Source organism: Corylus avellana, chromosome ca11 (genome assembly GCF_901000735.1).
Source record: "Corylus avellana chromosome ca11, CavTom2PMs-1.0".
NCBI lineage: Eukaryota > Viridiplantae > Streptophyta > Magnoliopsida > Fagales > Betulaceae > Corylus > Corylus avellana.
The window spans coordinates 20,403,423-20,428,617 of record NC_081551.1 but is presented as its reverse complement, the minus strand read 5'-3'; the positions used below and the strand labels follow the sequence as shown (position 1 = coordinate 20,428,617).

Below are 25,195 nucleotides of genomic sequence, written 5' to 3'. Positions count from 1 at the left end.
CCTTATTATTTTGATCCAGACCCCTGGGATTGTGGGTGTGAACGATATCCTGGCTTTCGGGTTCAGGAGGATGTGTGTCGACATGGGGTCCTTTTGATTCCAGGGTCGAGGAATAAGTGCTACTTATGCATTAGTTTGTGTCTGCCTAGCGCAGATCTGTTATTCAAACTGAAGATTAGTTATAGGTTAGCGGATGTTTGGCGTCTTTGATGTGTAATATTTTAGTTACGACTTTGATCTTTTAGCTTCGGCTAGGATCTTTCAGAACGTTATGTTCTGTGATTATAAAAGTTTTAATGCTCTTGATTCATCTACTAATGAGATAAGAATGATTTTCCTTCAAAAAAAAAAAAAAAAAAAAACCAAGTAGAGGTTAATTGCTCTACTTGAACAATATTACATATACATTCTGGGATTGCATCCTTCAAATTCTATCAATGATAGATTTTGACATTTTGTAGCCATTTTAGCTAGCCTACTATGAAGGTACAAATAATATTGAGTGTTTTGTGATAATATCCCACTTTGAAATATGGATAAATTTAATTATTTAATCAATACTGTAATGTAGAATATTTAATTAAAATAACGAATAATGGAGTCGTTAAATCACAACTTAATAAGTTTGTGGTGTAAATTGAGTGTTTTGCCCCATCGAATAAAAAGTACACCTAAGCATGAAACACCAAAAAATAATATAACCATTCGCACTAAATAATTTTGCTTCTCTTGACAAAATGCCCATTGACAAAACCATAGAGCCACTGTTTTGGTGTTTTTACATGATGTGTCAAATTTCATAAAATAGGTTACAGCACATCCTTATCTGTACAAATAGGGCTAAAATAGGAGAATTCTGCTTGATTTGTTTATGTTCTTATCTTAAATAACAAATTAACACCTAATCTCATAAGAGTAATTATAGGTGGTCTACTTGTATCCTACTAAGAATAATGTGACTATTAAGAATGATGTTGATTTGAATTTTGATTAAAGGATTATTTTAATAGCCACATCATTATTAGTAGGACACAAATAAAACACAAGTATGCCTGCTAGAATTACTCAATCTCGTAATGAGAAGGATAAATAGAGACTTATCTAGTTGATTCTTTTGAGCGTTTCTTTCGGCCTTAATGGATAAGCTCGATTGAAACTAAGATTTTCTATAGAAGGACTCTTTTTTGGGTAACTACATATTATATATAAATACCACTTTCCCATTTACTAATTTATATATTAACCCATTTGATTTCTTCTAGTTTGAAGTAAAAAATGACCATCGTTGAGAAGCCTGAACTTGGTATATATATATATCCTTTCGTTTTCTTGACCGTTAATGGGTGTCGCATTGGTTTTGATGTTGTACATTTTTGTTTTATAAGGATCGGAGGTGGAGGGGAAGAAGCATTTGTCTGAAACTGAAGAAGAAATGGCATCACAGAATGGATTCCTTGCACCAGATATCAATTCATTCGGCAACTCATTCAGGTTTCCTAATTCACTTTTCTTTTTTGGTCTAAAAACAGCCTAAAATTGTGTTTTTTTTTTTTTTTTCCTTTCAAAAAGCTTTATTATCCAATGCATTCACAAACAGACTCGAAAATTCTTGACAGAGATTATAATGCCGAAAGCGCAAGGCATAAGACGGTGGAGGAGTTCTACAGGTTGCAGCACATTAACCAAACATATGACTTTGTAAGTATGAAAGTACTAGGTTTAAGCTTTTAGAATAATTAGTAATTTAATATGATATTTGAACAAGTTGGACCCGGGGCATGTTAGGTCATTTTAAAAGCTTCATATTAAAATGCAGGTGAAGAGGATGAGAGAAGAGTATGGAAAGCTTGACAGAGTGGAAATGGGGATATGGGAATGTTGTGAGCTCCTCAATGAGGTGGTGGATGATAGTGATCCTGACTTGGATGAACCTCAAATCATGCACTTGCTACAATCTGCTGAGGCAATCAGAAAAGATTATCCCGATGAGGATTGGTTGCACCTCACTGCCTTAATTCATGGTAATATCGATCTCTTCACAATTCGACCATTTATTAAAATATTAATTAAATAATTAAATTGTTCGTGCTTTGTTTCAGATCTCGGAAAAGTGCTTCTCCTTCCTCAATTTGGAGGGCTTCCACAATGGGCTGTTGTGGGTAATAAATATTGTGTCCTACTCCTACACTTAGAAATGTGATTTTTTCTTTTCTAAAGGGCCATTTTTTTTTTTAACATTATTGCAGGGGATACATTCCCTCTTGGATGTGCTTTTGATGAATCAATCGTTCACCACAAGGTCTTTTTTCTGTAAGACTTAATTACAATTAATAAGGTATTTTATTCAATCAATTGAGATAAATTTCCTTAATTTGTTCTTGCAGTATTTCAAGGAAAACCCAGATTACAATAATCCTGCTTACAACACCAAGAATGGAATATATTCAGAAGGGTGTGGGCTGGAAAATGTAATGATATCATGGGGGCATGATGACTACATGTACTTGGTATATATATATATTTATGTATTTATTTTTAGCACCTTTAAATAAATGTGTAATTGAAGAACTTCATGCAAGTTGATTTTCAAATACCCAGGTGGCTAAAAACAATGGGACAACTCTACCTTCGGCTGGTTTGTTCATTATTCGATTCCACTCATTTTATCGTAAGTATTATCAGAAATTATCATCAATGTTCCCTCTAAGTATAATGATTAACTATTAATCCTCTGATGATCAATCCAGTCAATGTAATGATATTAATCTTCTATATATATGTTCCAGCTTTACATTCTGCAGAAGCATACAAGCACCTATTGAACGAAGAGGATGCCAACAATCTGAAGTGGGTTCAAGTATTCAAGTAATTACTTCACTATCTTTTCGCCAGTATCGCCACGGTTACGAGTACTACAGTTTTTACTATAAATTCTTTACAAACTGACGTGACAGATCACATGATACTTAGAAACGGAATAAAGGGAGTGCCGATATAAGCCATGCCCCCCTCCCCCCAAATTCTTTAGGGGATTTTTTTTTTTTTTTTAGGTAAAAATTTTAGTTTTTAGTCAATTGACCCTTACCAAAGCTAGAAAAAATAAAAACCGGCCCCTACATACAATTTTTTTGGCCTTACCCAATAAAATTTTTGGCCTTTAAGCGTATGCATTTGCCCGGCCCCTGCTCATAATACTTTTTTGTCCCTGATGACACTTCACTTATCTTACCTAATAAATTTTGTTACTTAATTTATTCATCATTAAGATACAGTGATACAGTCATGTGAATTTGTAACGAAACTGATTGTTTTGCATTGCATACAATGGTGATCGATCGCAGCAAATATGACCTCTACAGTAAGAGCAAAGATCAAATTGATATTGAGAAAGTAAAGCCATACTACATGTCTCTCATTGAGAAGGTGAGATTTTCGTTTCCTAATATTACCTTAATTAGGTGATTTTAACGTTTCAGTTGTGCATTTTTTTATTTTATTTTTTCTGAATTATCGGATGAATTTCTCTGCAGTATTTCCCAGCAAAACTCAAGTGGTGAGAAGTTGGACATTAATTCAAGAGCATAAATGGCAACCTGGTGATTATCAAGACTATATGTGTGCATAAATAAAGGGATTTGGAGTGTAATGTAAAGTATTATGTGTAACGAAAAGACTAAATGTGATTCTCCTTACAGTTTGTTACTTAAGAATTAATATTTTGATGTAATTAAGGTTTAACTGTTGAAATAAATTAAGAATGATGTAATTAAGGTTAGTAATTAAGGTTTTCCTCCTTTACTAACCTTCAGAAGTTCTTTTAATTTGCTATTTATAATTGATCAAATATATGTTATATTTTCATTTAACTTAAAAGCTTATGACCCTATTTGGAATTGCATTATCAAGAGTAAAAAATACTTTTAATACTTAAAAAGCTTTGCCAAACCAAAAGCTGGTCTATTTGGTAAAAAAATTCTAAAAATACTTATTTGACTTTTTTACATTAAAAATGGCAAAAACCCACTTTAGACAAAAGCTTAAAAATAAAGCTTTTGCCAAAAAATGTTTTTTTGACTTAAAAGCTTTATTTCTCAAATACAACCCCAAACATGCTCTAAAAAAAAAAAATTTGAGATTTTGTAATTCAGAGTGCGTGGGTACAAAATTTGGAGAAAAGACATTTATAAGGGATTTCTTCAAAGGGCTCGAAAAAGCTTCTTTATATTGGCTAAAGAATCAGGCCCAGATAAGCACTGTGGGCCTATTATACTGGTATAGTCCAACGGGCCACTCAGTCGTTTGCCAATTTTTATTTTTATTTTTCGTTACCACCCCAAAAGAAGAAAGAAAGAATCTCTAGCTTTGTTTGATAACATTTTCTTTCTTTCTTCCTTGTGTTTTCTCTTTTTAAAACAAAATTATTAACGAAGAACAAAAAATTCAAAAAACACTCAAAATTAATTTTTTCTTTACGCAAATCAAAATATTTTTTCAAACAAAAACACTCTCCTAGTCTAACATTGGGTTATATGTATGGATAAAAGGCTTCTTTCCTTTCCCCTTCCGACATCCCTCCTGATGATTCTCATCTTTTTCAGGTCCTTGTTGCTATTTTTTATGATATTTCAAGCGTAGGTATTTTTTTTTGCAAATTTCATTAAATTCTAATAAACGCTTAAATCTTTACAATTTTTATTTTATTTTGTTATAGTAAAAAAGGGGGTATTTTGATTTTATTTTTTTACGGAATTTAAGAAAAAATCCTAATGAGACGAGGACATTGTAAAAAATTAGAAATTCAATACTCTAAATTGAGAGTTTTTAATCTTCGGAAGAGTAATTTCAAAACGCGTGAAACTTCAGTAAAATTTTCCTAAAAAACAACTTTTGAAATGGACTAAACACAAACAAAAAGAATCCACCGAAGAAGACCCTTCTCCTTTTGTTTTTTTTTTACCTAATTCATTTTAAAAGAGCAGCTATGCTTGATAAAATTGCAAACACTCATGATATTTGGATCTTTCTTAGTTCTTAGCAATAGAGTACCCACCTTCTGCTGGACTTCTTACCTATCTGTCACGCAATACATTCCTTCTATGATATTTTACCGAACATTATAATATAACCGGCTTCTATATATTAAAACAAAATCGTCAGCTGCCATCGTCGCATCAAACCTGTCCAGCAGATCTCCGGCCATTAAAATTCAACAAAACAACTAAAACCTGAGCAGAGCATAGCGTGTTGCTGAGGTGGCGAATTATGCAACGTCCATTGCGTCTACCACCTTCCACGAGAAAAGTCAAAGGCGTACTTGGCAATGACTAGATCCTGCGTCACGAGTGGGTCCCGCCTTTGCTGGATGACTGAAATTGGGATGTGATATCCACGTAAAGCTGACTCATTTCCTCAAAATTTAATCGTGAGGGACATGCAAGTGGGCGTTACTATTAACTCTTTCTAGACTCCCTTCTTAAACTGCGAAATTAAGGCATGCACCACTTCTTTCTTTAATTTATATTTTGTACCACCAAATTTTGCTTATAGATTTCATTTAAACTTATAAATATAATACTATTTGAAGTGAATTATGATCAATTGAATATAGATTTAATTAAAATTGGACCCGTTAGAATTAAGACAGTTGTCTCAATCTATTAAATTTAGTTGAAATTGGACCCGAACGAAAGCCAAACCTCGGAGTTTATAATAAGTTCAATGTTAATTTAACAATTATGTTTAAATTAAAAAGATTCAAGTTTTATTATACTAATTTTATCATATATAACATGTTTTTACAGCTAGTATCTACCACATTTTATAACGAGTTTTTTGTAACTGCTTCATACTCTAGAATACCAAATTTAATAGAAAAATACTTTTTTTTGCATTATGGTGTCAATCTCCGACTAATTTGCATGTTTTATCCATCCTTAATTTAAATAAAATAAAATAAAATACTAGTAGTAGATGGAATATGCCGACTCTGCGAAAACATACCCAAAATGAACCTCATTATGCATATAAATATTTTTTAATTTAATAAGACATCTATTTCTTAATAGATTTGACCATGTTTGCATGGAACTATGGAAGAGAACATGTTCCTCTGCGGTTCATTTGAATTAGATAACATCCAATTAGTTATATTAGAAATGTATTTTTGTCTTTTCACTTTTTGAGAGGACAAAAATATTCCTTTAATAAAACTAAAAGGACTGCTAGGCATCCCAACACTTTTTTTCAAATTCCCTTTCCCAAATGATCTGGACCCCACATTCATTTTAAAAAACAAAAAACAATATAAATTTATTTATTTGTTGAATGGACCAAATCATTTGGGAAAAAATGTTGGATGTCTAGTATTATTCTAAACCTAACTAAATATTATCAAGTTCACTGGAAATAATCCTAAAAGTATTTGAATGGAAGAGTTTCCTAAAGGTTAAAGCTCTATTATTAGGGTATTAATGAGAAGAAAAAAAAAATATAAATCTATTTATTTATTGAATGGACCAGAGTATTTGGGAAAAATGAATTTGGAAAAAAGTGTTGGGATGTCTAGTATTATTCTAAAACTAACTGGATATTATCCAGTTTAAATGAAATGGAAAGAATCCTAAAAGTATTTGAACGGAAGAGGTTCTAAAGGTTAAAACTCTATTATTAGGGTATTAATGAGAAGGCATTTAAGATTTTAAGTCTAATTTGAAGGTGAGCCAATGAATGAGTTAGAACTTGAGTGGAAAAGTGATAAACACGCGCAGTAAGCGGGGCGTATCTTTAACATCAATCTCACACGTTTGGATTGTTTTGAACGTTTCCTTGTTATTGGATAAAATAGTAGGGCAACATTCAGATTTTCAGTTCAGGACTTCAAATTAAGGACTTCAAGGTTTCAATTTAGCAGACAAGGACTTGTTTATTTGACCATAAATACCTCCATTGACAACGTTGTGTTGCCACAGCTATTCATTTGTTTCATCCTCTATTCCTTTGGTTTGAATTATACCAATCTCCAAGTTTTTAGAGGAACAATGACTATCCTCATTGAGCAGCCAGATCTTGGTACCATTTTTTTTTTTTTTTTCATTTTTTTGTTCTTCTTTCGTTTGATCATCATGGGTCTCATTGCATTGGTTCTAAATTCTGATATTAATTGTGTAATTTGTTAACTTTTTTTTATCAGACTCACGAGCAGAGGATCTGCAGAAGCTTTCATCTGATATCAATGAGTTGGTGTTAGATGGTGGATTTGTAGTGCCTAAAAGTAGTGTATCATGTAATGGATTGGAAGCAGAAGAACTTGTCTCAAACAATGCATTTCTGGCACCAGAAATCAATTCATTCGGCCGCTCATTCAGGTCAGATGAGAAAGAAAGAAAGAAGATTTTCGTGTTCTTTTTGTTGGTTTTCATTGAATAAAATCTGACATGGAGTGATGGGTAATGCCTTGACAGAGATTATGATGCAGAAAACGAAAGGCAAAAGAGCGTGGAAGAATTCTACCGCCTGCAACACATTAACCAAACACATGATTTTGTAAGCAAAAACTTATTCCCACAAAGACATTTTATATGGGAATTGAAGAAACTATAGATTTGACTGATATTGCAATTATGTATAGGTGAAGAGAATGAGAAAGGAGTATGGGAAATTGAACAGAGTGGAGATGAGCATATGGGAATGTTGTGAACTCCTCAATGAGGTTGTGGATGAGAGTGATCCTGACTTGGATGAACCTCAAATCATGCACTTGCTACAATCTGCTGAAGCAATCAGAAAAGATTACCCTGATGAAGATTGGTTGCACTTGACTGCTCTTATTCATGGTATATATATATATGATTTTTGTTCATGAAATATGCAATCAAAAATGAAATTGAAAATTGATGACATATATTTCTTGCATGCATGGTTTCAGATCTTGGAAAGGTTCTCCTTCTTCCTAGCTTTGGAGGGCTTCCTCAATGGGCTGTTGTTGGTAAGTGGCATGTCAACTTTTCCTTTCTTTTGCAATTTAGTTTTCAGGTATCATAGAATTGAGCAATTAATTCCAACATTGCAGGAGACACATTTCCTCTTGGTTGTGCTTTTGATGAATCAAACGTTCACCACAAGGTCCTTTTCAAAAACTTAATCTATAGCAGCACGATTTACATGAGAAAATATGGTCAATGTATTAATTACAAGATAATTTTGTCTTTCCTATTGCAGCATTTCAAGGAAAATCCTGATTACAACAATCCTGCTTACAATACCAAGTACGGAATTTATTCTGAAGGATGTGGACTAGACAATGTGGTGATATCATGGGGGCATGATGATTACATGTACTTGGTATGTATATATTTTCAGAACCCCATTTCCAATTACTCGTATAATCTTACTCTCCCGTTCGCCTTTCATTTTACTTAAATATTTCGCTTGCTTTCAAATGGTAGGTGGCTAAGGAAAACGAGACAACTCTACCTCCGGCTGCATTATTCATTATCCGATACCACTCGTTTTATCGTAAGCATTATCTTCAACGATTCCTGATCGAGTATGTCGTCTGATCAATCCAACTAATCTTAATTTCTGATCTTGTAGCTTTGCATACGGCTGGAGGGTATAAACACCTGATGAATGAGGAGGACACTAAGAATTTGCAGTGGCTTAAAGTATTCAAGTAAGCTTTTTTGTTGATTTTCCCATATCATTCTGATTACCCAGATCTTCCAATTCTGATTATGCTGTGGTTTATAACATATGCAGCAAGTATGATCTTTACAGCAAGAGCAAAGAGCCAATTGATGTTGAAAAAGTCAAGCCATATTATCTATCCCTCATTGAAAAGGTGAGATTTTTGTTCTCTAATTAATGTCATTAGTTGGGTACTGTAGAAGCCTTTCAAATTCATTTTTCTGAATTGGAAAAACTTTGTTGTTGCAGTATTTCCCACAAAAGCTCAGATGGTGAGAAGCTTGGAATTTTGCAGCTGCTGGATCAAGGAAAGTCATGAGTGATATTGAGTGATGCTTTGCAAGAGGATTAATGGAAATGATTTTATAATTGAAGTTATAGAGTGTGTGTGCATTGTATGAATTGTATTACTTTGCTCTTTATTTCAGTAATTAATTAATTAATTAATTTCTTATGGCTTTCGTCAGATAATTAATAAGTCATAAAAATAAATGAAAGGCAATGCAACAAAGCTTGACCAAAGTGAAGCAATATTCTACAAAATTAGGTTGATTATGTGATCAATGTGAGCTGTCAAAGTTTATCTGCGCCTGAAATTCTACTTCTTATATCCTTTACCAAATGAGTTGGCTTTCCTGACAAGCAATGCCTTTGACAGAAATTATATTGAATCCAGGGTGGTTTAATAAATCTATTAGCTCATTTCTAAGTCTAAACACCTCTCCCTTTATTTTTATTTTTCATTTTTTGTCATACCCATTGATTAATTAACTCCATCAGGTTGAATTGACAAGTTTGGTAGTCTTTGCAATTACTATCAAACGACAACCCAACATGGGAATAAAAAAAATCTTGAAAAGGCAGTTTTTGGAATATCTTGTTATTTTTAATATTAATACTTCGAATGCGACTTAAGGCCTTGTTTGGTTCGCGGAATGTCTAGTCCATTGAAAAATGATTAGCTACAGCCTACTACTAGGAATAGAAGAGTGTGGAATAGATTAGCTATTTCTATTCATTTGTTTGGTTGTAACGTTGGAATAAACTAGCTAATCATATTCCTTCATTTAGTACAATGCAATATATTGGTAAACATAAATAAAAAAACAGAGAGAAGAAAATCAGAGAATCAAAAGAAATCAAAAGACTGAATTAAAAAAAAAAAAAAAAAGACAGAAACGGTACAGAGAAATGTTTTTTTTTTTGTTTGCACTTGTAGAAAAACTGTACCAGAAGAATTAGAGAATAGAAAGAGAAATACAAAAATAGAGAGAACGAAATATAGAGACGGAGATATATATATATATATATAGAGAGAGAGAGAGAGAGAGAGAGAGAGAAATATAGAACAATCAGAGAGAGAACGAAATTTAATCCCACAAGTAGGGTTTTTTGTGACAATTTACACGATTAATTTAATCCCTCAGAAAATGATTAGTTAAGCCACTCATTTTTGAGTGATCACTTCGCTAACTCTGTGTGTATGAATTAGTAGTCCCATGGGAATAGACTATTCCCAATAATAGAGTACCAAACAAAGGACTAGCTATACCTAGTGTTAGCTAGTCCAATCCAAAGGTCTATTCCGCAAATCAAACAGAGCCTAAAAGTTAAAACACAGGTTTTAGTAAAATATTAATCTCCCTTTAAATAAAAATAAAAATAAAAAAGAGGCAGAGATGAATTGAACTAAGACATTCTTATTTTGAGTTGGCTTGCTTTTTACAGATAATTTGGTTTCATAGTTTGTCCAATTTTGTAGAATCGAATCAAACCTATTTAGTTGTTGCGTTTCTCAAAACTAGAGGTAGCAACTCAAGTTTATTATGGGTTGAGTCAATGTTATGTCAAGCAATGAGTATTTGATAATATGGATAAGCTCGAACTCAACCTATTCAATTAACTAGGTTAAATTTTTCAACCCTAACATGACTAGTTAAATAAACGAGTCTCACAATGTTACCCACATAAATAGCTCATGTTTGCGCGGTTGATCCAAACACAATTAGTTTCAATCGTTTAATGTAAATGGATTAAGTTAGACCCAAGTACTTGATTTAATCTTATCAACACAATTTTATATCTTATAAGCATAAATTATGTCAATGATAGTACACTCACAACTAAATCCATAACAAAATCAATTTGATAGTCAATATTCATGACCATAATTAATAAAATAAGATTACATTCTAACAAATAACAAGATAAAAATCCTCACTAAGCATCAAATTTAATTAAAAACGGAATTGGAAGTAAATAGAGTTGCAAGGTCGGGCAGAAGACTTTGAACAGTATTGGTGGTGACGGTTGCGGTCAATGCCAAAGACGAAGGTGAGAGTGAGAGAGATAGTGGGAGAAAGCAAGAATAAAAGGGTTTCATGTGGTCTTAAGGTTTTGACTTTGAAGGGTAAAAATATAATTTTATTATACGAGTTATGTGGGTTGCGGATTACGCGAGTTGGTCCCCATTTGACACGTTTATTATTGGGTCAACTCATTTTGACCTAAATCTTAACCCTCTAATTTTATATCGTGTTCATATCAAGTTCGTAAATCCATGTTATTAAACATTGTCAGCCTTATTAAAAACTTATTCATTCTAAACTAAGTTAAACTCCAATAGGAAGTGGAACAAAAAAACAAAAAACTAACAAGTAATGTTACGCACTGCATAAACATCTTGCAAAGCTGACGTGACAAGTTTTAGTAGCCCTTAAATCAACCCTTGCTAAGAAAAATATATCCAATGGCTATTACATCTCACCACATGAACTTTGAAAAATATTTGTAGAATAATTATGTGTTCTGTATATTATTGAATAATGCTACATACACTTTATGATGTGCATTTTAAAATCACCGTTAGATTTATGATGTATTATTTTTAAATTTTGATCTAATAATAATTTTAAAAGTCACATCATAAAATGTGAGAGTAAAAATATTTGTAGCATTATTTCTTAACACAAGAAGGGCTGGTTTGAGACTGAAAATTTGGCTAACTGGGTTGTGTATGGGTTGGGCTACAAGCCCCTTTTGGCCTCAACTAAACTTGAATAGCCTAGGCCTTAGTTTCGGCCTTATATCCAAAAAAGAAAAAAACCCAAGCCCAAATTCTGGCCACACACACGTGCCATGCACACGAACCGTTTCTTTTCCATCTGTTCTCCTTCCCTGTGCAGCTCTAGTCTGTGTCCATTTCTCTCTCAGACCAGTGTTCTCTTTCTCTCAGAATTTCTGAAATTTCCCAAACACCCCCTTCAACCTCTCGTAATTTCAAATTATCTCCAACTTTTACGGAAAAAAAAAACCCCTCGATAATTCTATTCAATTCCCTCCCCAAGTTGAAAATTCCCAAAACCCAACCCATCCTCTTTCTCGGAATTAGGGTTTTAACTTCACGTCAATCTCACGAATTTAGGGTTTATTCTGTTTATTTGTGTCTGTGATGACTCTCACCTCTTCCAATGGCTTACAATTTCTCACTACACGCCCTCCATTTCTTCGCTCTTAGCGTCCTCGCCCTCTTGACCACAAACCCTAGCCTCTGTACCGATTTAGGCGATGAATACTCGATCATCGGGTACGGTTTCGACGCATTTCACGGTGATTACACTCCGCCGGCGCCGCCTCCGCCGTCTCAGCCGCAGCACCCGCCGTCGCTCACGTGCGAGGACGATCTTTTTGGTACTGGATCCCTCAACACCACGTGCTTGCTCAATTCTAGCATAGATTTCATAGATGACGTGTATATAGAAGGAAATGGAAGCTTAGATATAGGTCCTGGTGTGAATTTGAGCTGCCCTGTGTTGGGTTGCTCGATTACGGTGAACATGAGTGGGGGATTTAGTTTGGGTAACTATTCGGTTATTGTGGCCGGCTCGGTGAGTGTCAGTGCTTGGAATGCGAGTCTGTTTGAGGGGTCGATTATCAATGTGACCGCATTGGCGGGTGCGCCCCCGGCGCAGACCAGCGGTTCTCCCGATGGGGTGCAGGGCGCGGGTGGAGGGCACGGCGGGAGGGGTGCGAGCTGTGTGTCGGATAACACAAAGCTTCCGGATGATGTGTGGGGCGGGGACGCTTACTCGTGGTCATCATTGGATGCACCGGTGAGTTATGGAAGCAAGGGCGGGACGACTGTTAAAGAAGAGAATTATGGTGGGGAAGGAGGTGGGAGGATTTGGATTGAGGCGAATACTACAATTGAGGTTGGTGGAGATCTTTTGGCAGACGGAGGTGATGGTGGTGACAAGGGTGGAGGAGGATCTGGGGGCAGCATTTTCGTTGGAGCTCAAAGAATGTATTTATCTCTCCCTATAGAAATTTTAATTTGAAACTATCATGAGTAATGTTTATGCATATTGTATGTGTAATCGATCATGAATTTGTTATGCTATTAGTTTGTCTTTTCAGGTTTGTTGTCGTCGTATTTTTTTTTATTGTCACCATGTGTTATCAGTTATGTGTTTCCCATTGATTTCCTTATGATTGCGTCATTGCCAAATCTAACCGTGCATATTCTGCTTAATGCTAACATCTCAAGCTAAAGAAAGATCAGTTCTAGTAGTATATGATTTAGGAACAAGGTTTTTACATTATATTTACATTGTACTCCAGAACTCCAGATTATATGAATTTTTTTTTTTTTTTTTTTTTTTAAATTACAGTACATAGTTTAGAGTTTTAACCTGCATGAACTTCCGATGGACTCCAAGTTGACCCCTACATTCTCGTCCTTTGGGGATCTTATAGTTAACTGTATAGAGATACTTTCCTGTAAATTATCGTCCATAAGTGGATTAAACATATTCTCAGCTAATAATATCGCTTTGTGAATAACAGGACTGGAATTGGTAGGGTAAGCGCCACTGGGGGTAATGGATTTGCTGGAGGTGGGGGTGGAAGAGTTTCCATCCATGTTTTCAGCCGGCATGATGATACACAAATCTTTGTTCATGGTGAGAATCAGATTATTATTTTAATATATATATATTTTTTTTATTTATCTCAAAGGAAATGACTTTATAAAGTTCCTTTTCGGGTCATTTGGGGGAAGAACTCTTATTTGAACCATCATTTGAACTTTCTATATGCATATTACCAATGGAATATACATTATTTCAGTGGAAAAAGCTGTCAATTAATATGAGAGAAAGAGGAGAAAGATATGGTTTATTTAGATTTTTTATTTATTTATTTTTATTTTGGGAGGGGGGGTTTAATAATTAACATTGTGGTTTAGTTTGTCATTAGAGCTAGCAATTTTTGACACGATCCGCAAATCCGACACAAAATTAGATAGTTATGGTTTGGCTTAAATGGCTTATAATATTACATATATGCTTTTTATATAACAATTTTTTTTTTTTTGATGAATAATAATAATTTTATAAAAAGAAAAGGGCAAAGCCTAAAGGCTACTACAACTTAAAAAACAAATCAAATCTACAAAATTAGGAACATTTAGAACAACTCAATCCAAAAGAGATCTCAGACAGGAGGATTTGAGAAAGAGCACATTGGACTCGCTATCCTCAAAGAGACTCTGATTCCTCTCTCTCCAAATGCTCCGCATTTTTTTTTTGATAGGTAATATCAATTCATATATATAAGTGCAAAGGGGCGCAACCCATGTACACAGGTAGTATACAATAGCTTTTAAGCTGAGAATAAAGCACCTAAATCTAAAAATTCAGCAAGCGTTGAAGCTTGCGATGTTGGCCACATTACTCTCAACGAGTAAAGTGTTTGGAGCACCATTTTCTTCAACTTGATGAGTCCAAGTTCACGGTCCTCAAAATTCCATGCATTCCTTTCTCTCCATAGACACCACATTACACACAAATGAACCATTCTCCAAATTTGCAGCACTGTACAATTACCCCTTTGTCCCCTTCAACTTTCCAAACATTCCTTCATCCCACCCAGCATCACCCACGTAACACCAAACAGCTGAAGAACTATGCTCCATATATACCTCAATAGCAACCTTACAATGCAATAATAAATGATCAATTGATCATACAAAAATAACTTTCTAGATAGCCTCTTGGAGTGTCCTTGCCCTAGAAATCTCTAGCAATGAAGAAGCTTTATGATACTACTAGGCATAACCCAAGAACCCCAAAAACATTAAGAATCAAGTGCTAGTGAAATTAGTCAATGTGTCGTATTTGGGTTGAAACAGGTCAAACGGGTTGTGTTGGGTTAGGTCAAACATGTTGCGTTTGGGTCTAAATGGGTCAAACATGTTGACCCGTTTATTAAACCGGTCAAGCAGGTTTTGTTGGGTCACTTGCGGGTCATGTTTGGATTTTAGGGTTTGAACCGTTTAGCTAAACGGGTAGTGTTTGAGTTTTCCCTTATTAGGTTGACGGGTCAAGCAAGTCAAGCTGAACCGACCCACCAACCCATTTTGTTAGCCCTAAATACACCTCAACTGTATTTTTAAAAGCGATAAACACTAGTCTTTTTGTTATCTTTTACAACATGTTATATGTAATTACCTAGGAGTGGCAATTTGAAAGTGAGATTTGGCTTTAGGCAGCACCTGAAAATTTCACCTTATTCAAAAGTTTGAAGAGAATATCAAATATTTTTTCTTCCTTCTTTAATTCAAATTTTACGTTTCACAATAGAAATATCATGTGCATTTTTTTCAAGCCTGTCCAAGAGAATACTACTTTGTGGACGGTGGATATTGATTTTTGTTAACTTGATAATTTTTGTTGCTAATACTAGTCAGTGGTTCATTGATTGATCAGTATGAGTGTTTGATCCCACAGACTAGCAGGGAAATGGATTTAACTCTGGAAGTATTGGATCAGTGGTGAATTATGAATTCTTAGCTTTCTAATACATCTATTTCCTATTTATATTTTTTTTAAAATTTTAATTAAACCACATTGAGAGCCGATTACTTTATATCCTATCAGTTGGCCTGGTTTTGGACTATTACAAAAAAGTTGCCCCAGTTTTACTAGGTATCATCAAAATATTTGCTTTAGTTTAGTTGCCTGCGGTAATCTTTGAAGATATGGGCCTTGCTGCCTTTTTTCTCCATTCTTAAGAGGAGCTGTGTCACCATATTGGTTGTGGGATAATTTATCATTTGCAAGAAATACAACCACATTTATTTTATCACATGCTTGCCATTTTGTTTGCAGGAGGAAGGAGTTCAGGTTGTCCTGAAAACTCAGGTGCTGCGGGGACATACTATGATGCTGTACCTCGGATTCTTGTGGTCAGCAATCACAATAGGTCCACGACGACTGACACACTTTTGTTAGAGTTTCCTAAACAGCCACTTTGGACAAATGTTTACATTGAAAATCATGCCAAGGCTTTGGTTCCTTTGTTCTGGAGTCGCGTTCAGGTCATTGAAGAAACATCTAGTGACACTATTTGAATGTATTCTGTTTTTATTTCTTATGAAGGTGATGATTGATTTGTTTTCTGCTAAGACAAAGATTCAGACACCAGAAGGATTAGATCAAATCTGTTAACAATACCTGCAAATATCATATGAATGCTTTTAAGTTGTTATTGAGTAATGTGATATGCAAACATTGAAGAAATTTTTTCATAGACCTCTTCTTAGGAGGAAGGTACAGTGTATGGAATAGGGAGGGAAAATTTTGTTTAAACTGATATGTGGTAGGAGCTTTGGGGAGAGTGTAAATGAGGCAATTGCAGGACAATATTTCTAAGCAAACTATGGTCATCTTTAGTATTGTCACTTTTTTGAGGTAGGTAGTCATGGTCAATGTGTTTATATTTAAAATAATAATGCATTTTACAGGTTCGAGGGCAAATTCATTTAACATGTGGTGCAGTGTTGACCTTTGGGCTTGCACATGTTGCTACATCAGAGTTTGAGCTAATGGCAGAAGAGCTTTTGATGAGTGACTCTGTTGTGAAGGCAAGTGAGAAGCATGTTTTTTTTTTGGCTCACCTTTTTCTGATTTTGATTTTTGATTCAAGATTTTCCTTTTAGTGATAATGTTCCACTCTGTTTTCCCATAAAAGTCCATTTTACACTTATTTTCATACTCTTGCTGTGGCAGTATATTTTTTTATGCCTGCCTAATGATATAACCTTCTTAGGGCATACTTATCCCTACATAATCTTTGTAACATCGACTCTGTTGCCGTATGGAATAGCTTCAATCTTTTTGCATGTCATTCTTCTTTTGTTAAATGTTTGTCATGGGTTATTAGTAAGATACGCTGATCTTCTTGTTACTCCCAAATATATTTAGATATATGGAGCCCTTCGGATGTCTGTGAAGATGCATTTGATGTGGAAATCCAAAATGCTTATAGATGGTGGTGTCGATTCACTTGTGGCAACATCCTTGCTTGAGGCCAGCAATTTAGTAGTTCTCAAGGTATTTAATCCTCAATATTTTTCTGTTAACTATAGAACCTTGCTTCATGTTGCTTCCATATAAGAAATCATGTTTCCACATTTGGTTGTCAGGGATCCTCGGTGATACATTCCAATGCAAATTTGGGAGTTCATGGACAAGGTTACTTGAATTTGTCTGGACCAGGAAATCTGATTGAAGCACAACGTCTGATTCTATCATTATTTTATAGTGTTAAAGTAAGCATAAGGTTCCTCTTGTAGTTTTAAATGTGCAACTTTTCTTTGAAATTGTATTACAGGTTTATGAGAAAAAGTTATTGGTTAGTTTCACTGGTTGGTTTAGTTTTTAGGAGATAATTGCTGGAAAAGCTTACATCATATCTGGACATTTTTTGTCTTTGAGATAATTTTTGGCATAAGTTCCCCCTTTGTTTTCTTTTTTGGAAAGTGGTGGATATATACATCCTTTTATTTTATATATGTTTTTCAGTTTAACTCTTTTTTCAGCATGTTCTTATGCTGTTTCTTATTGTGATTTCTGAAATCTGGTATTTTGCAACTATAACTCCACACCAATTAAAATTTATCATGTAGCTTTACCCTTTGCTCATGTGGTCAATCCTCTATTTATAACATGAAGGTTGGACCTGGATCTGTTCTGCGAGGTCCCTTGGAGAATGGCAGTATTAATGATATGTAAGTTATATCATACATAGTGCTCAATGCTGGCATTGCTTATTCAGTTTAATATTCATTCTTTTGAATTTGATAGGACACCGCGACTCTACTGTGATCTCCCAGATTGCCCTGTAGAACTACTTCATCCACCTGAGGACTGTAATGTGAACTCTACATTGCCCTTTACTCTTCAGGTGTTCCATTAGCCAGATTGAGCACTAAGTACTTATCTTGGTCAAATTAGCGAATGGCTCTTGTGCTGTGAATCAGAGTGAGGACTTTGTGTTTCTGACAAATGATTGGCTTGGCTTGCTGCTGCAGATCTGTAGGGTTGAAGATATCATCATCGAAGGCATTATAACAGGATCTGTTGTTCATTTTCACTGGGTTAGAACTGTGGTTATCCAATCTTCTGGACTGATTAGTGCATCTGGGCTAGGTATGATTTTTGCCTCTTTTGTTAAAAACTTTGACGCAATGAATGACCGGCGAGTTTATGTAGATTTGAGTGAGAGAAAAAAGTGATGAATCATATTTTTGACTTTGACTCTCCCACTTTAGTCATTGCTTTTCTTTTGGTGACTTCAAAAGTAATTGCTCCAACTTCAGCCACTCAAATTTTCGATAATTGACAAATAGAATATCTTTCCTTTGAAACATGTTTTTTAGTTCTTGAGTGTTTCACATCGTCTGAAAAGTTAAAGTTTCATTGTTAACTGGGCTATGTATTCTATGTTACATCATGTTCTATGGATTGTTTTATTGCTCTATTGGACTTTGTGCAGGCTGCACTGGTGGGGTGGGTAAAGGAAGAATTTTTGAAAATGGTCTTGGTGGTGGCGGTGGACATGGAGGCAAAGGTGGGGATGGATATTATCTTGGAAATTTTATTGATGGTGGTGTTGCATATGGAGATACTGATTTACCTTGTGAGCTTGGTAGTGGCAGTGGAAATGATAGCCTTGGTGGTGCAACTGCTGGTGGTGGTATTATTGGTAAGTCTTTGAATGCGTTCAGTCTGTAATTTTCTTCCTGATTATGCTTTGTACTCTAGATGAGAATGAAGCAATGTTGTAGTAAGTGCCATTTTAGTGGTCTGAAGCCAAGGCCTATTAACCACCCCCTTTTTTGCTTTTGTTTTTGTTTTGTTTTGTTTTGTTTTTTTTTTTTCAATAACTTTATGGGCTTAAGTAAATTTATTTTCTAAATTCAAGGTGTTCGTTTTTCTATCTGATTTAACACGCTTGGCTAATGGAAGTGTTTTTTTTTTTTTTTACCAACTATTGGTAATTGATGGGGGTCATGTGTTATGAGTTACAGTTTGTGGGGGCAATTTTTAAATTAATGGTAGTTGAGGGAGGCTAAGTGTGATTAACCCAAAAAAAAAAAAGAGAACCTATAAGCATACACTTTGACTTGAATTGTGAATTGGAACAATATTGGAAGGTAAAACTTTTAAGTCCAATTTGCCAATTGTGGGTCGATGTAAAGGATGTTGCTTCCCAATTGAGAAGAAGACGGACAGCATAATAGTTTCCAGTATCCGCAACAGCTCGTGTACTGAAGCAGACAAAGAAAAGTACATACAGTAAAAAAATTATGATATTCTTTATTTTGTGAAAAGTTTTTTGTAGTCTATGCCCTTGTCTTTATAATTAAGTGTAGTTGAAGGTAGTTTACTAAATCTTTAAGTTCGTCTTTCTTTCGGCATATATTTTGTGGTGCTTATTATTAGTCCAGTGCTTTTTCTTGAAAGAAAGGAAAAAGGATCGCATGCAGTCACTTCATACTGTGAATGCCGCAAGGATTGTATGTGGTTGATACTTTAGTAGGAGAACTTATGGAAGATATATGGCTCTGAATGTTGTTTTTATGCTGGTGTACACATTCTGACAGTTGATTAACATGACTATTATCATTTTTTTTAGTACCTTTTAAGTCCAATGATCTTTTTTGCCTCTTAATATTGATTTTGGTTTTTATAATGTATTTCCTGGATAGATAATCATAGTCTTGTATATTCTTTTTTGTTTACAGTCATGGGTTCAATAGAGCACTCATTGTCAAGTTTGTATCTCAATGGTTCACTTAGAGCTGATGGAGAAAGCTTTGGAGAAGATATTGGGAAGCAATATGGTATGACCGGTTCAAACATAGGATCTGGGGGAGGATCAGGTGGAACTATTCTCTTTTTTGTTCATTCGATGGCACTTGGTGATTCTTCTATGATCTCAACTGCTGGAGGGCGTGGTAGTCCCAACGGTGGTGGTGGTGGTGGTGGTGGAAGAATTCACTTTCATTGGTCAGATATACCAGTTGGGGATGCATATCTACCCATAGCAAGTGTGAAAGGAACCATTTATACTGGGTTTGTATTTAATCTTTGTTTGTAATATATAATATATCTGATGAAGGAACAGGTTGTGCCAATTGTTGTCATCATGGCCTAAAAACTGTTTCGTACATGGTATCATTCTCTTCTGTGATACTTCTATTGCATGTGCTTTTTTCCAAGTAATATGTCTGAACATAAATGTTCTTGGAATGGGGTCTTTACTACATTTGGTGATTAGTTTACAACTCATGGAAGAGAAGACCAATCATTTCTTGGTTTTCTATAACTAAATCCTTTTGCTTTTTTGACATCGTGATGATTTGGTTTTCTCTTCAGTTTTACTACCATTTTGGTCGTCGTGAAATCAGGCAGGCTCTGAGCTGCTTTTTTTTTTTTCTTTTTTTTTTTTCTCCCTATTTGCAGGGGAGGAATTGGTAGAGGTCATGGCCGTTCTGGGGAAAACGGGACTGTTACTGGGAAGGTCTGCCCAAGAGGGCTTTATGGTATCTTTTGTGAGGTAAATTTTCCATCAGTACTTATCAAAAAAAATTTTCCATCAGCATATCATGTAATTTTTGGACTTCTTTTTAGGTGTATATGGCATTATCAATTGTATAATGTCTAATATGGTGTTTAAAAAAAAAAAATATAGCTTGTATTATTGAATATGTTTAGTGTAGTAGCCATAGCTTCAAAACCTTAGTGGACTTCAAGTTTGGTTGATTGCTTTGAATTATTTGATGAAAAGACTTTTGAAACTGTAGCTAGATTCATATATATCATTTTGTTGATGAGATAGTTCAGTCCAATTATTCTCCGCGGTGATAGTTTAATTAAGGTTTTCTATTTTTCTTTTAACTTTGTACATGGTTTTGTTTACCGTATGATCAAATTGTGCTGCAGGAATGCCCTGTTGGCACATTTAAGAATGTCAGTGGGTCCGATAGAGCCCTTTGTCATCATTGCCCATCGTATGAGCTTCCACATCGTGCCATATATGTTTCCGTTCGAGGTATCTCTAAATTTTTACTCCTGCTCACTTCTGTGGGCAAAAGGATGAAATTATATTTGCAGCAAGCTTTATTTTGAGCAGTTTTCTCAGAATATATATCTTTCCTGGAATAAACTTTCCCAAGAATTTGAAAATTCTCATTGAGTGTGATAAAATGTTTTTTTTTTTTTTTTTCCATAGATCTCTATCTCTCTCTCTGTGGGTAACTCGGTCTCATTCCTATCCTTTCAACAGGCGGTGTTACTGAGACTCCTTGTCCGTACAAGTGCATCTCTGACAGATTTCACTTGCCACATTGTTATACAGCACTTGAGGAGTTGGTATACACATTTGGTGGACCATGGTTATTTGGTTTTATTCTCTTGGGTATTCTCATCCTGTTAGCTCTAGTGCTTAGTGTTGCACGGATGAAATATGTTGGTGGAGATGAAATACCAGCCCTTGTTCCTGCTCAACCTGTTTCTCGAATAGATCACTCCTTCCCGTTCCTAGAGTCATTGAACGAGGTCTGCCTCCAATTTCTTCCTTTTGCAAGTTATGCTTTCTCTTCTGACATGCCTGATCAAATATACACCAACTTATGGAGTCTGCTGCTGTTGGTCACACATTGTTCTAAAGGTAATAATTTGTTTTTCAGGTTTTGGAAACAAATAGAACAGAGGAATTGCAGAGCCATGTGCATAGGATGTACTTCATGGGGCCAAATACTTTCAAGGAACCTTGGCATCTACCTCACTGCCCTCCTGAACAAGTAAAAGAGATTGTGTAAGCTCTCTTTCTCTCTCTGCTCTACAATGAATTGGTGGTTACGATTCCGTTGGTGACACCTAGTTTTTTGCTATGATTAAACTTCTGTATACAAAGATTTGATTTTTTTTTTTTTTTTCATAGCTCTGTATCTTGCAATCACTTAATTTATAATAATAACGTTTCTTAATTATTTCATTTTCATGGCAGTTATGAGGATGCATTCAATAGATTTGTGGATGAGATTAATGGTTTAGCTGCTTACCAGTGGTGGGAAGGATCAGTTTATAGCATTCTCTCTCTTCTTGCTTATCCGCTTGCATGGTCATGGTTACAGCGGTGTCGAAAAAATAAATTACAGCAACTTCGTGAATTTGTTCGATCAGAATATGATCACGCATGCCTACGTTCTTGTCGTTCGCGTGCTCTCTATGAAGGACTTAAGGTTAATTTTTGTAGAAAATCTATTCCAATTTCTTTTCCTTACATTTATAAATATGGCTTTCTTAGGACTTTGTTAGGTTTTAGGATGTTAGTACCTTAGATTGCGATAACCTGCAAAATATATTTTGTTGCTTTGCACATTATTACCAGTCTTCAGGTTTTCTACCTTGAAATTACCAGACTGTTTTGTTGGATTCTAAACTTTTGAAAGTTAATGAAAGGTTTATGTATCTTTTGTAAAAGAAGTCTCTCTTCTTCTTGGTAGATTTAGGAATTTTATTAAGAAACTATCTCTAGGATTTACATTCTTGAATAATATTACCTGCCAAGCCCAAAACTTCTGGAAGTACATGAGGCAACAGAACTCTTCCTGCATGTTTTGTGAATAAAAACAAAGATTTGTGCTATGGCATTGCCTATCTTCATACTTGACAAATTCTAACAAAGCTCAACAACTCAATAGCTGTTTAATATGTCTACCTCATTAGGTTTAAATTCGTAATGTGCTGGTGAGTTCTTGCTAGCAATCATCCGTTTGCCTGACAGAATGCTTATTTAATGGATCAACAATTCTCATGTTAATATTTATTGTCTTATATTGCAGGTAGCTGCAACTTCTGATCTGATGCTTGCTTATGTGGACTTTTTCCTTGGTGGGGATGAAAAGAGAGCTGATCTTCCTCCTCGTCTTCATCAGAGATTTCCAATGACACTAGTTTTTGGAGGAGATGGAAGTTACATGGCTCCTTTTTCTCTGCACAGTGATAATATTCTTACCAGCCTTATGAGTCAGGTTTGTCATCCATAATGTTTTAAGCTGCCCTTTATTTAGTATTTTCACCCACATATCACGTATTGGTGCAGTTCTTGGAATGAATTCTGTTAATTTTTACGTTTGATCACCTTTCAGTCTATTCCACCTACCATATGGTATCGACTTGTGGCGGGTCTAAATGCTCAACTACGCCTAGTTCGCCGTGGACACCTAAAAATATCTTTTGGGCATGTTATAAGCTGGCTTGAAACCCATGCAAACCCTACTTTAAGTACATATGGTGTGCGTGTTGATCTCTCTTGGTTTCAGCCTACAGCTTCTGGATATTGCCACTTCGGACTTCTGGTATGTGCTATTGAAAATGAAAGTGCCCAGCCATCAATTGGAAGTCAAGATATGCCATTGCTACCCGAGCAACAGTCATGGTAACAATTGGATTTTGATTTTATTTTGTTGTTGCTGTTTATATATTGTTATGTTCAATTTTCTTTCCTTGGCAATTTGCAGTTTGCACAGAATTCATAGGGTGGATCCACCTGATGATTTGAGAGTCGGTGAGCATTCAATGACATCCAAGAGAAATTTTGGAGGGATTCTACATGCCAAGAGCTTACGGATGCTTAAACAGAAGAAGGCTATATGTTATCCCTTCTCTTTCATAGTTTACAATACCAAACCTGTCGGCCATCAGGTAGTTAAAATGCTTGTATAAGAATAATTTCCTTATTATAAAATCCGGTTGTTTCTTCTGGATGCTATTTTGACCCTCTCTTTCTATCTCTCATTTTTGCAGGATCTTGTTGGTTTGGTCCTCTCTATACTACTACTAGGAGATTTTAGTTTAGTCCTGCTTACCTTGCTACAGATGTATTCTATTTCGCTGTTGGACTTCCTTTTAGTTCTGTTTGTCCTTCCTCTTGGCCTTATATTTCCCTTCCCAGCTGGAATCAGTGCTTTATTTAGTCATGGACCTAGGCGGTCGGCGGGTCTTGCTCGTGTATATGCTCTGTGGAATATCACATCCTTGATAAATGTTGTAAGTTGTTGTCAACCATGTTTTTTCAGTATTCAAGAAAGAACTTGAAAGTAATGAATACACAAAGTCCTGTAGGGTGTTCCAGAAATTTTCCAGTCGTTTCTAATACTTAATTTTTTTTTTTCTTTTTAATTCCAGGAAGATATTTCATTTTGTTAATTCGATATTTATCACTATGCTAGTGGCATGATCACTAACCAAAGATTTTGCATCCATAATGTTGTTGTAAACAAGTACAGTTGACTGCTGAAACTGCTTCTATATAATAAATACCAAATGCAGCCTAGGATGATGCTTCTGATTGCTTTTGGCTTATTTAGTGTGCTACCATAAAATGTTACTTTTACGATTCTAATACTCTTGAACATATTTCCTCTTGTAACAGGTAGTTGCTTTCGTGTGTGGTTTACTTCATTATACTACCCATTCAAGTAAAAAGCATCTAAACTTTCAGTCCTGGAATTTTAGCGTGTAAGTAGCTCGTCTTATAGAAGCTGACATGACAATAATTGATTGTATGGTTCTCAGTTATAGCGAGTGCAGCTACTCAACTAATCATAATCTGAAACTTTCGTGTGTTTGGTGGGAAATGCAGGGATGAAAGTGAATGGTGGATGCTTCCTTCTGGATTAGTGCTGTGTAAAATTATCCAAGCACGACTCATCGATTGCCATGTGGCTAACCAGGAAATTCAAGACTTCTCATTGTATAGCAGTGACCCCGACGTGTTCTGGCAGTCGTGAGGCGTTCCTTGTACAGCCTAAAGTGCCCTTTTTTTGTGTGGCCCTAATCATTTTTTCTTAACATAAATCTTCGAGTTCCAGGTAACTTAACGCATAGGATATAATTTTGAGAGGATTGGTAAAAGTGGTGCATACGAGAGAGACTAAAGGGAGAGAAAGAAACATCAAATCTTGTAGCCCTTGTTGACATGTTGTAGAAGTTTTCTCCAATATATTGAAAAATAGGATGTGTATGTGTCTAGTGTCTACTCATTACAAAACTTATCTACAGCTTGGTGCCTAGTGTTTCAATGTTTTCGGATCTAAAAAAATACTTGTTGAACGGCATAAAAGACAAAACCACAAGAAACGTTGTCGTTTGCTGTA

The 25,195-nt window shown here is 35.2% G+C and overlaps 3 protein-coding genes across 3 annotated transcripts; all 3 read left to right on the top strand.

Moving 5' to 3' along the window:
* Nucleotides 1-1,247: 1,247 nt before the first annotated feature.
* On the top strand, nt 1,248-3,614 carry LOC132166573 (inositol oxygenase 4-like). The gene is made up of 11 exons (XM_059577418.1): nt 1,248-1,303; nt 1,386-1,491; nt 1,617-1,698; nt 1,817-2,021; nt 2,100-2,159; nt 2,247-2,299; nt 2,385-2,507; nt 2,599-2,668; nt 2,787-2,865; nt 3,342-3,423; nt 3,531-3,614. The coding sequence occupies exons 1-11, from the start codon at nt 1,276-1,278 to the stop codon at nt 3,555-3,557; spliced, it is 915 nt and encodes a 304-aa protein (XP_059433401.1). The 5' UTR covers nt 1,248-1,275; the 3' UTR covers nt 3,558-3,614.
* A 3,109-nt stretch (nt 3,615-6,723) lies between these two features.
* LOC132166572 (inositol oxygenase 4-like) lies at nt 6,724-9,063 on the top strand. Its single transcript, XM_059577417.1, has 11 exons — nt 6,724-7,068; nt 7,190-7,364; nt 7,461-7,542; nt 7,628-7,832; nt 7,925-7,984; nt 8,069-8,121; nt 8,218-8,340; nt 8,445-8,514; nt 8,593-8,671; nt 8,758-8,839; nt 8,935-9,063. The coding sequence occupies exons 1-11, from the start codon at nt 7,038-7,040 to the stop codon at nt 8,959-8,961; spliced, it is 987 nt and encodes a 328-aa protein (XP_059433400.1). The 5' UTR covers nt 6,724-7,037; the 3' UTR covers nt 8,962-9,063.
* A 2,808-nt stretch (nt 9,064-11,871) lies between these two features.
* Nucleotides 11,872-25,070, top strand: LOC132166571 (uncharacterized). The gene is made up of 22 exons (XM_059577416.1): nt 11,872-12,988; nt 13,531-13,646; nt 15,855-16,063; nt 16,490-16,609; nt 16,950-17,078; nt 17,171-17,296; nt 17,700-17,755; nt 17,832-17,931; nt 18,059-18,176; nt 18,523-18,732; nt 19,775-20,105; nt 20,496-20,589; nt 20,976-21,084; nt 21,319-21,590; nt 21,722-21,849; nt 22,042-22,276; nt 22,880-23,068; nt 23,186-23,475; nt 23,558-23,741; nt 23,844-24,086; nt 24,472-24,557; nt 24,682-25,070. The coding sequence occupies exons 1-22, from the start codon at nt 12,156-12,158 to the stop codon at nt 24,827-24,829; spliced, it is 4,326 nt and encodes a 1,441-aa protein (XP_059433399.1). The 5' UTR covers nt 11,872-12,155; the 3' UTR covers nt 24,830-25,070.
* The last annotated feature ends 125 nt before the right edge of the window (nt 25,071-25,195 follow it).

Bases quoted from the DNA above. Each gene is read 5' to 3' on its own strand.
- LOC132166573 (XM_059577418.1), top strand. From the start codon at position 1,276: ATGACCATCGTTGAGAAGCCTGAACTTG. The intron at 2,300-2,384 runs GTCTTTTTTCTG...TTGTTCTTGCAG, and splicing joins AATCAATCGTTCACCACAAG to TATTTCAAGGAAAACCCAGA. The intron at 2,866-3,341 runs GTAATTACTTCA...GATCGATCGCAG, and splicing joins AAGTGGGTTCAAGTATTCAA to CAAATATGACCTCTACAGTA.
- LOC132166571 (XM_059577416.1), top strand. From the start codon at position 12,156: ATGGCTTACAATTTCTCACTACACGCCCTCCATTTCTTCGCTCTTAGC. The intron at 17,079-17,170 runs GTATTTAATCCT...TTTGGTTGTCAG, and splicing joins GCAATTTAGTAGTTCTCAAG to GGATCCTCGGTGATACATTC. The intron at 23,742-23,843 runs GTAGTTAAAATG...TCATTTTTGCAG, and splicing joins CCAAACCTGTCGGCCATCAG to GATCTTGTTGGTTTGGTCCT.
- LOC132166572 (XM_059577417.1), top strand. From the start codon at position 7,038: ATGACTATCCTCATTGAGCAGCCAGATCTTG. The intron at 8,122-8,217 runs GTCCTTTTCAAA...TTCCTATTGCAG, and splicing joins AATCAAACGTTCACCACAAG to CATTTCAAGGAAAATCCTGA. The intron at 8,515-8,592 runs GTAAGCATTATC...CTGATCTTGTAG, and splicing joins CCGATACCACTCGTTTTATC to CTTTGCATACGGCTGGAGGG.